General features: G+C 41.4%; 1 protein-coding gene across 1 annotated transcript in view; it reads left to right on the forward strand.

The window, feature by feature from the left end:
- LOC126470173 (uncharacterized) overlaps positions 1 to 12,102 on the forward strand; it is a 271,424-nt gene that overhangs the window by 168,808 nt on the left and 90,514 nt on the right. Inside the window, exon 4 of the mRNA XM_050097819.1 lies at positions 7,773 to 7,889. Coding sequence (XP_049953776.1) covers positions 7,824 to 7,889 — 66 coding nt within the window. The 5' untranslated portion in view covers positions 7,773 to 7,823. The remainder of the gene's footprint in view (positions 1 to 7,772; positions 7,890 to 12,102) is intronic.

The following is a 12,102-nucleotide window of genomic DNA, read 5'->3' on the forward strand; positions in this document are numbered from 1 at the left end:
GTAGTTCTCTAGAAGAGCATAGCATTCCAAAAGATTGGAAAAGGGCACAGGTCATCCCTGTTTTCAAGAAGGGCTGTCGAACACATGTGCAGAACTATAGACCTATATCTCTTACATCGATTAGTTGTAGAATTTTGGAACGCATATTATGTTCGAGTATAATGACTTTTCTGGAGACTAGAAATCTACTCTCTAAGAATCAGCATGGTTTTCGAAAAACGCGATTGTGTGAAACCCAGCTCGCGCTATTCGTCCACGAGACTCCAGCGGGCCATCGAAACGGGTTCCCAGGTAGATGCCGTGTTTTTTGACTTCCGCAAGGCGTTTGATACAATTCCCCACGGTCGTTTAATAAACACAGTAAGAGCATATGGACTATCAGACCAATTGTGTGATTGGATTGAAGAGTTCCTAGATAACAGAACGCAGCATGTCATTCTGAATGGAGAGAAGTCTTCCGAAGTAAGAGTGATTTCAGGTGTGCCGCAAGGGAGTGTTGTAGGACTGTTGCTATTCACAATATATATAAATGACCTTGTGGATAACATCGGAAGTTCACTGAGGCTTTTTGCAGATGATGCTGTAGTTTATCGAGAGGCTGTAACAATGGAAAATTCTACTGAAATGCAGGAGGATCTGCAAAGAATTGACGCATGGTGCAGGGAATGGCAATTGAATCTCAATGTAGATGAGTGTAATGTGCTGCGAATACATAGAAAGATAGATCCTTTATCATTTAGCTACAGTATAGCAGCTCAGCAACTGGAAGCAGTTAATTCCATAAATTATCTAGGAGTAGGCATTAGGAGTGATTTAAAATGGAATGACCATATAAAATTAATTGTCGGTAAAGCGGATGTCAGACTGAGATTTATTGGAAGAATCCTAAGGAAATGCAGTCCGAAAACAAAGGAAGTAGGTTACAGTACACTTGTTCGCCCACTACTTGAATACTGGTCACAGGTGTGGGATCTGTACCAGATAGGGTTGATAGAAGAGAGAGAGAAGAACCAACCGAGAGCAGTGCACTTCGTTACAGGATCATTTAGCAATCGCAAAAGTGTTATGGAGATGATAAACTCCAGTGGAAGACTCCGCAAGAGAGACGCTCAGTAGCTTTGTACAGGCTTTTGGTGAAGTTTAGAGAACATACCTTCACCGAGGAGTCAAGCAGTATATTGCTCCCTCCTACGTATATCTCATGAGGAGACCATGAGGATAAAATCAGAGAGATTGGAGCCCACACACAATCTTTCTTTCCACAAACAATACGAGACTGGAACAGAAGGGAGAACTGATAGAGGTACTCAAGGTACCCTCTGCCACACTCCGTCAGGTGGCTTGCGGAGTATAGATGTAGATGTAGATGTAGAAGAGGTTAATAATAGATAGGAAGAGAACCATTATGGAAACTGCACACCAGTAGACAATACTCACATCAGTATGTGGAAACAACCAGTTCTTGTGAACTCCATACAGTAGGTTACTTGTACATTTCCATAACAACAAAAAGAAGCAAGGATTTAGGCTTCTTTTGACTTCCTTGAACAGTGTTCGAAGGATGAAAGTTATTCATGGAGTTACATCATCAAACACATATCACCTGTGTAAATAGGTAATTGCTGGGCTACAAATCTGAAGATCCAGGCACTGATTCTCCATTCGTTCTAGAATGTTTCTGTCATTTGCCACTTCTTTCACATTCGACAGTGATGTGTAATTGTGAAAAATACCAACTTGCATCATGGTTTGCAGTCTGTAGGTCCACTTACGACAATGTGGACAGGTCAGTTAAAAGGCTGTCCCCAGTAATCTCGCATCTCTCTTGTGAGAATGTGTGTGTGTGTGTGTGGGGGGGGGGGTTATTGGGTTCCAAGCCATTACAGTACTTCTTCCTTGCTGTACTGCAATCTTACACTGTGACTATATCTTTTCTCAGACTTCGTCTATATGGCAGAATTCCTGCTGATGACCTAGCTGCCTTGCAATATGTTGAGTGTAGCTTTCTCATTCTATTTCATTATTTTACACCCCCTGTTTCAGTTAACTTATGTTTGCTCTCCACATCAGGGCTTGGCCTCCACCTTTTGTGAATTTTTGCAGAACTGTGGGCTGTGTGAAAAAGTTGGCCGGGTGGTTGCTGTCCAAGAACCACATTTTGCTTATGGCATTCTCCAACTCTTTGAAGTTACTGTGCGTTTCGTTGGAACCATACTAGTCCCAAGAGAGCATGTGGGTGTATCTGTTGATTGATTCGCATGGATGTCGTCAGTTGAGTGGATTTCTCTCTGTACTACATTGGAAGCAATAGCAGTTTGAGTGTGTAGGACCCCAGTGATCACCATTTTATAATGTTTATTTACCCCCAGTGTAGGGCACTTAAGTGCCTTGAGATGTCTACCATAATCCAACTACTACCCCCTCACACCCCCCCCCCCCTTTTTTGGGATTTCAATGCATACCAAGGCTGTAGCGCAACAGATAGTGTTCCATATATGTCTGTCTATTGTTGACGAAGGCCTTAATGGGTGAAAGATATTGTGAGAGACTTTTTGTTGTGCCTATCTACAACTCAGCATCTCCGCTATATGGTGAGTAGCAACTTTCCTTCTCATAATATTGTTACATTCCATCATGATTTCCCATTGTTTGATATAATGAAACAAATATCAGGTCAGTAAGTGCGTGGGGTTAGGCTATGAAAAATAAGGTGTGGTAAAAAGAAGGGCTAACTGTATCTAGAAGCAACTAAAACAAAATAAATTGGAGATGAATGAGGCAGCTGGAAAAGGAGGTAGGGTCATGAGTCCCAGACCCAGCATGCAGTTGGACAGCCCCATCCCAAACACCCCATCCTTAGCCACAAAAGTTGTTCAAATGTTGTATCTGATAATAAAAATCACTTTCACAGAGAGATCAAAGAACAAGTTCAAATGTTCATAAGTCGTCTGCCAGCATAAAAGGTGAAGAATTTGGAAGGCCATGTTTAGCATGAAGAGCCCCGAGTACATGAGCTGCTGTTAGGAAGGCTCTGAAACCACAACTTGGAGATGGCTTGTTACATACAATAAAACTATGGGTTAATTTGGTATGGGGAGGACATACAATAACATTCTTTTGCTGATAGTGTAAAGGAACACACATGGAAAGGTCTTGGGAGTGACAAACTTTAGATGATTCTTGAAACAGTTTCGTCCTAATTCATGGTCTGGGTTGGAACCAAGTGGGGAAGGGGGGTGGGGTGAGGTGGTGTGGGGTGTTTGGGGGGTGGGGGGGGGGGAGGTGTCAGGGGAACACATTCTATAGGGGTTGAGTGGAGGTCCCAGCAGAGTACCTCAAGGTACATTCCAACTGATAATCCCAGCCAAGGGCAGATGCCAGGGGTCGATGCCCCTTGTATGCAATAAGAATTTGATAAGTTGGATGATTACAAAATTGTCAGATGGTGATCACATATTTAAGCAATAGTTGGTACTGTCAGAACTGAAGAGATAAGTTTCCATGCTTCTGCAAGGAGACTGTCTACAACTCTAATCTGGAAAGTGTCAGTGCCAGTCTTACTTCACACTGATGGACTACATCCAATAATTTCAAAGCTGACAGTGCCACCAACCCATAAACCTGGCAACCATAGTCCAAGTGGGGTGATACCAGGACCTGGTAAATACAGAGGAGAGCAATGCAATCTTCACTCGAGTGGTGTGTGCCAGAAAGTGGAGAGTGTTAAGCTTTTGCATGCAGCTAGTCTTTAGCTGAGTAATACGGGGCAGCCATGTAAGCTGTTTATCAAACAGGAATCCCAAATATTGGGAGTGTGCAACAACATTCAAGTACTGGGTACCTAAGTACATGTTGAAGTTAGGTTGGACCATAGTACAACAGCAGAAATGCATGGCTCGCGTTTTTGCAGAAGAAATGTGGAAGCCATGGGTAAGGGTCCAAGAAGAAGCCCTTCAGAAGGACTTTGGAACTGACATTCAGCCAAGGTTACGTATTAGAAGTGATACTAATTGCAAAAGTCAGTGGCATAAACCATGAGGGGTAACCACTGATCTGACAGAAGTTCCTAGCCCATTGTTGGCAATGAGGAGGAGAGTAACACTCAGCACGGGACCCTGCAGGATGCTGTTCTCTCGGACTCACGGGGAACTGATTGTTGTACCAATTGTAACATGAAACAACCAGTGGAATAAAAACTGACAAATAACTGGTAGGAAGCCTTAGTGTGAAGCCACTTGAAAGTGATCTGGGTGGAGTGTGAAAGACGTTGCTCGAGATGTTGCAGGGCCCTTCAATAATCCTGTATAGCTATTGCTGTGTTTTTGGTCCAACATGGCACTGGCCACCGCAGTTTCAGAGGGGTCACATAGCAACCACTGTAGTGAGGCCACAAGATTATGGGAAAGAGATCGTAACACTGACAGCTGAAAAGGTGCCATGGGCAGTACTGAATTGGGTACAAGTACCACCATTGAGGAGAGACAGCTCAAGATCAGAAAGAAGCAGATCAATCAAAAGGCTCCAACCAAGCCCTGTGGTAGTTCCCCCACTTCAGTTCTGACAGTACCAACTATTGCTCAGTTATGTGATCACCATCTGACAATTTTGTAATCCTCCAACTTATCAAATTCTTATTGCATACAAGGGGCATTGACGCCTGGCATCTGCCCTTGGCTGGGATTATCAGTTAGAATGTACCTTGAGGTACTCTGCTGGGACCTCCACTCAACCCCTATAGAATGTGTTCCCCTGACACCTTCCCCCCCATCCCCCCCCCCCCAAACACCCCACCCCACCCCACCCCCCTTCCCCACTTGGTTCCAACCCAGACCATGAATTAGGACGAAACTGTTTCAAGAATCATCTAAAGTTTGTCACTCCCAAGACCTTTCCATGTGTGTTCCTTTACTCTACAATAGAGCCCTACATTTTATTAAACGAACTTCCCACAACATACAGTTTTTGTGAGTCATTGAGCAGCCTAAAGATTACTGATTGAGTTTACTCATGCTACTGTGTGATGTCTACTTTTCATCACCTCCTCTCTGGCCTTAGTCATACCGCCTGCTCAGTAATCTTTCTGTGAGTCGCAGGTTGTGTGGGTATCCCAGGGATCAAGTGCCAGACTGTTGGGCTAGAGAGTGATTACTCAGCCAAAATTCCCTTTGACAAACCCTGATGCCAATTTGCAGCTCCTCACCCGGTGATTTAACACTATCTGTTGGGCTACAGCCTCCTCTAATAAACTCCACACTATCAGCAAAAGAATGTTATTGTATGTCCTCCCCATACCAAATTAACCCATAGTTTTATTGTATGTAACAAGCCATCTCCAAGTTGTGGTTTCAGAGCCTTCCTAACAGCAGCTCATGTACTCGGGGCTCTTCATGCTAAACATGGCCTTCCAAATTCTTCACCTTTTATGCTGGCAGACGACTTATGAACATTTGAACTTGTTCTTTGCTCTCTCTGTGAAAGTGATTTTTATTATCTGATACAACATTTGAACTACTTTTGTAGCCAAGGATGGGGTGGTTGGGATGGGGCTCTCCAACTGCATGCTGGGTCTGGGACTCATGACCCTACCTCCTTTTCCAGCTGCCTCATTCATCTCCAATTTATTTTGTTTTAGTTGCTTCTAGATACAGTTAGCCCTTCTTTTTACCACACCTTATTTTTCATAGCCTAACCCCACGCACTTACTGACCTGATATTTGTTTCATTATATCAAACAATGGGAAATCATGATGGAATGTAACAATATTATGAGAAGGACAGTTGCTACTCACCATATAGCGGAGATGCTGAGTTGCAGATAGGCACAACAAAAAGACTCTCACAATATCTTTCACCCATTAAGGCCTTCGTCAACAGTAGACAGACATATGTGGAACACTATCTGTTGCGCTACAGCCTTCTCTAATAAACTCTGCACCATCAGAGAGAGAATATCATCCTATGTCTTCTCCATACCAAATTAGCGCCGCGCGCACACGCCCCCCCCCCCCCCCCCCCCCCACACACACACGTGACTGCAGTGTCAGGCAACTGATACCACACTACAAGCAGAAGCACCAGTGGATGATGGGAGTGGTGACTGGGTGGGGGTAAGGAGGCGGGTGGAGTGGGGAGGGGGAGGGATAGTATGGTGGGGGTGGCGGGCAGCGAAGTGCTGCACGTTAGACTCAGAGAAGGGGAAGGGGGGGGGGGGGAAGTGGAAAAGGTGAGAAATAGATAGACTGGGTGTGGTGGTGGTATGACGGCTGTGTAGTGTTGAAATGGGAACAGGAAAGAGGCTGGATGGGTGAGGACAGTGACTAATGGAGGTTGAGGCCAGGAGTGTTACGGGAATGTAGGATGTGTTGCAGGGAATGTTCCCACCTGCGCAGTTCAGGAAAGCTGGTGTTGGTGGGAAGGATCAATATGGAACAGACTGTGAAGCAGTCATTGAAATGAAGGATATCATATTTGGCAGAGTTTTCAGCAACAGGGTGGTCCACTTGTTTCTTGGCCACAGTTTGTCGGTGGACATTCATGCGAACAGGTAGCTTGCTGGTTGTCATGCATACATAGAATGCAGCACAGTGGTTGCAGCTTAGCTTGTAGAACACATGTCTGGTTTCACAGGTAGCTCTGCTGTTGATGGGATAGGTGATGTTAGTGACCGGACTGGAGAAGTGGTGGTGGGAGGATGTGTGGGACAGGTCTTGCATCTAGGTCTATTATAGGGGTGTGAGCCATGAGGAAAGGGATTGGGAGCAGGGGTTGTGTAAGGATGGACTAGTATATTGTGTAGGTTCAGTGTATGGCGGAATACCACTGTTGGAGGGGTGGGAAGGATAGTGGACAGCATGTTTCTCATTGCAGGGCATGAGGAGAGGCAATCGAAACCCTGGCGGAGAATGTAATTCAGTTGCTCCAGTCCTGAGTGGTACTGAGTTATGAGGCGAATGATCTTCTGTGGTCAGATGTTGAGGCTTTGGGAGGTGGTGGGAGACTGGAAAGATAAGGCATGGGAGATTTGATTTTGTATGAGGTTGGGAGGATAAAAGCGGTCAGTTAAGGCTTCAGCGAGACCCTCGGTGTATTTCAAGAGGGACTGCTCGTCACTGCAGATGCGACGACCATGGGTGGCCAGACTGTACACAAGGGACTTCTTGGTATGGAACAGGTGGCAGTGCTGATGTAGCTATCTTTGAGGTGGAGGTCAACATCTAGGAAGGAGACTTGTTGAGTTGAGTAGGATCAGGTGAAGCAACGTATCATAGTCAATTTTCTGCTAGAAGACATTTTTATAAGAGATTGTCAAATAAATAATACAAAATTGTTAAAAGGAAACATATTTAAGACAAAATTAAAGCAACTATTAATTGATAAGTGTTCATACTCCATCAAGGTTTTTTAATATTATTGTGTATAATTTGTCTTTATTTCTAAACGTTTTTTAATGTTCTTGTTTTTGTAAACTGACTATGCCCATGACTGTTAAGTTGTTATGGACAAATAAACCATTTATTTATTCATTTTTCGTGACAGTACCCAAATGGAACTTACTTTTGGAATCCTGTTTGTCAGGAAACTGAATTACATTCATAGATTTGTAAAATAGTAGCAGATAGTAAAGGGAATATGGGGATCTAGTTATTCATGTGTGTGCGCGTGCATGCGCCCACACACACACACACACACACACACACACACACACACACACACACACACACACACACACACACACACCAATTAACTTGACAACTTTTATTTTCTATTTGCAGTAATTAGGCAGTTCCTAGAAGGAAATCCAGAGGCAGTAGTTTGGACGGAAGATGATTTTCTGTCTGCCTCTTCTGTTTGCAGATGGCAGATTCACGTCTTTGGACAGGATAACAGTGGTAAGTTGTGATGTGTCTTGGACATTTTCTGTACAAAACAACAGTATGCAAATTTGTCATAATTTTTTAACATTACATTTAGCCCAGTATTTTTTGATAAATAGTTGTGAGTTTAAGGAGCAATTATTGTATACAAGCACTATGTCTAGCTCTTTTGTGTATCATGTCTATAAATATTATTTACTGTATGAAGGCAAAGGTGTACCTGTCAACATGTATTTTTACAATCTCAAATGTGTTCACTTTGTTCAGTGGAAGTAACTTATTTCCAGTTACGTAATGTTTGTTTAGTACTTAATTGTGGGAATTAAGATACTGATGCAGTAGAATTCTTGTATTTGACAAACACAATGCAGAAGAGGAATACAAACCTCCATATCTTACTTTTTTATGCACACATCACAGTTAATGAAATGCACATGTGTATTTTGATGCCTTTGTCACAGAAAGAGTAACAGAGTTTCTGCATTAAAGAGATGCAGATTAGCAATCTAAAATATAACTAGAACTATTACAAGCTTCAAACTTTTCACTTACTTACTCTGTTCTCCACATGACTGCCCTGATTGAAACTTAATGTAAATTGCAGATCATGTTTAGACTTAACTAATTACAGTACAGATGGAACTTTAATTTTGTTGCCTTCCTCCATTCTCAGTCAGCAGGTGACAACTGTGAGGTACTGTCTGTTGCTGATAATAAATCTGAGTCAGCATGACCACCTCTTTTGTATGTCTCTAGACTACCCGATGAACAACATATGGTTTGACGGATGGGTGGAAGGAACGAACTGCAAGGCAATTGAAATAAGTATTACACAGATTGTGCGTAATTAGTGTTAAACAACCATCAGGAAATTTTATAAGTAATCATCATCATAATACAGTATGGCAGTCAGTATATGAAGTATTTCATGTGAACTGCCCGTTGTAACCTGATGACAGCAACAATGTGTTGTCCCTTGCTTCCAGAAAAAATATATATCCTCTGGTTTGGAAACATTTAAAAGGACTAAACCAGTGTCTTCACCACATTTGTGATAGCCAATGCAGTAATATCTTTCCTGCTGCAGGCAAAATGTGTCAATGTCCTACCACAACTTCATTAGTTTATTAACACATGTCAGAAGAGTTACAGCATCAGATGACATATCATATACTGGGTATTTGGAAATCCCTGTTACAAACTTGAAGGACTTGTAGAGGGAAGTGAGTAGAAAATAATTTGAATATGAACCCATGTCCAGAAACTTAGAGTTTCTGTTCTATAATGGCTTCAGTTCAGATGTTTAACTCGTCCACTTACACTTGTGGAATTGAATTAGGTGTGACACAGTACAATTATTAGGTAACAATTTGAAAGGAAGCTTAATGAAACATACATTTATCACTTAAGCAAATTTGCTAGTATTAACACAGAAACATTGTATGTTTACATTACTGAAAAACAAAAAAGAATCCAGCATACTGTACATACAGAATGTAATGTTTGAGTGTTAATGTAATGTTTGAGTGTTAATACAAACAAATGTGCTCAAGAGATAAATGGATGTTTTGTTAAGATCCATTTCCAATTGTTACCTAATAATTGTACTGTGTCTCAGCTAATTCAATTCCCCAAGCAGAAGTGGACAAGTTAAACATCCGAATTGAAACTGTCATAGAATGGAAAAGGTACATTTCCAGACATAGATTCCTATTCAAAATATTATGTACCCACTGTACTCCACAAGCATTGGTATCTTATAACAGGAAAGTCCAAACACCCTGTATATAGTGTAGTGTTCATCCCACTTTGATACTGTACATAGGAGGATGTACTTCGAGATACAGTGTAATAATGACATTGAATTTGTATCCTGGAGATGCAAAGTGATGTTGGTTGTTCATGGTGGTGACATATCATATTTGCTGAAGGGAATTATGATTGAGTCTTCTAATTCTGAGCTACTCTCCTGATGGAAAGGTGCCCCCTAATTATTTAAGTTATGAGAGTACTGAAGGCCCCCTACATGTATGAACCAGTATGCTATACAGAAAACCTCATTTGTAATTTCTGTTGCAAAGTATGTTAATCTCTTTTCTAGAGCCACAAATCCCTGTTAGCACTCAAATATGTGATAAAAATAACAAACTAATTTGCCATTCTTACGTTACATGCTTAACAATTTCTGCAATTAAATAAGAGTATGCATACACAAATATGAGGTTCAACATACAAATCACAGCAGGTGAATGATAACTGAAAATAGGCTTTTTCTAACCAATATCTTTTCTCGTAATTAAGCTATTATAAACCTCCATTTTAGCATATATAAGATACATATAACACATCTACACATCTTGTTAATTGCTTGAGCTGATTAACATCAATGATTATTTGTCACTTCTCTTCCATTGCACTCTTTCACTTACTCATTTTCACTTATACATTATGACTTATACACATATGTGAGTGTGAGCAGTTCATAATTACTGCAGTAATGAGACTTTCTGAAATTTGAATATTATTTGTAAATGGTAAAGATGCTCTCAGTCCAAAGGGTGGTTTGAACTTTGCAGGACTTTACTAGGCATGGTTCTATTTGTGGTGATGTGTCCTTGCCTTTCTGTGACCTTGAAATTTTTCACATTAACAATTCATTGCCAGAGGTGACAGAAGTGGTAAGTAACTGAAACAAAGTCCCAGGACTGAATGAAGATCAATCTCCAGACCTTTCATAATCAGTCTGTTACCTGTAATTTGCCTTTCTATGGAATTCTGAAATACACTTCTGTTCTTAGCATTACTTTACTATTTCAAACTACATTTTTGAAACAACTGTTATTATAGTAAAATTATTAAAGTGGCTGTCGAAGAAGCAAACTGGGTACTTTACTGCAGCTGGTTTTTTGCCACTTGTAATACTACGCAGCAATGTTTTCAGTAGAAATTGAAAGAGGGGATACTTCATGTAAGCTGTGATAAAATGATTAGCAACAGTGGTACCAACTCCTGCCGCTAGCCCAACAATTTGGGATAACTGTGATACATAGCTCTTCACTTTTCAAGACGTAGGTGTAATACAAGGATTGCTTAACAAATTTGGTAAGTTTCTATGAAATGGACATTAATTTTAACAAGTACATTGTTGCATGTAAATGTGGCTGTAAACAAAGTTTGAACCAAATGCATCAGGAAGTTACCTGTTGTGTGTATTATCTTACCAAAAAAAATTTATATGAAGAGTTGGTCTGCTGAACCCAGTTACAATCATTCCTTGCTTGTAAACCCCCTCCTCCAAACCCCCCCCCCCCCTCCCCTAGGGGGCTCACATCTCTCTTGTGTGTGTGAAATCTTTCAGTGGATTTCAAACATTTTCATGACATTACAGTAGAGACATTTGTTAAATTTCAGTTTTATTTCAATTTCTTCATTCGAGTCAACTGATATATTGCTTCCCACCACATACATATTGTATCACAAAAAGACCATGAAGGAAAAAATTAGAGAAATTGGAGGTCACCAGGAGTCTTACCAGCAGTGAAGTGATGGTTATTCTTACTGCAAAAATTCGTGATTGGAGGTAGGAAAAGGGGGAAACAGCTGTGGTACACAAACGACCCTCTACCACACAGCAGAAGAGAAAACAAATTAATGTTATGTTGTCATTAGCTTCTGAACTATGTTGAAAGCTTCAGATCTCTAGCTCATCTGTAGTTCTCATTATTAACAACTCCTTACTTGACTTACCTGCACCAACAAACATCTCATTTTGATGAAATTTTGGGCCCCTACTAGAACTGTGTTTCGTGGTGGTGGTGGTGGTGGTGGTGGTTAGTGTTTAACGTCCCATCGACAACGAGGTCATTAGAGATGGAGCGCAAGCTCGGGTTAGGGAAGGAGTGGGAAGGAAATCGGCCGTGCCCTTTCAAAGGAACCATCCCGGCATTTGCCTGAAACGATTTAGGGAAATCACGGAAAACCTAAATCAGGATGGCCGGAGACGGGATTGAACCGCCGTCCTCCCGAATGCGAGTCCAGTGTGCTAACCACTGCGCCTCCTCACTCGGTCTGTGTTTAGTAATTCAAATCGTAACTGGACTATTTTTAGCTATACACTATACATCAAATATTGAAATAGCAAGTTAATTTGAAATCAACCATTGTGGAATCCCTGACAACTGGTGGTTATTTCCATAGAAGTATGAAAAAAACTTGTTTAACTCCAATA

The sequence above is a fragment of the Schistocerca serialis genome, chromosome 3, assembly GCF_023864345.2.
Source record: "Schistocerca serialis cubense isolate TAMUIC-IGC-003099 chromosome 3, iqSchSeri2.2, whole genome shotgun sequence".
Taxonomy (NCBI): Eukaryota; Metazoa; Arthropoda; class Insecta; order Orthoptera; family Acrididae; genus Schistocerca; species Schistocerca serialis.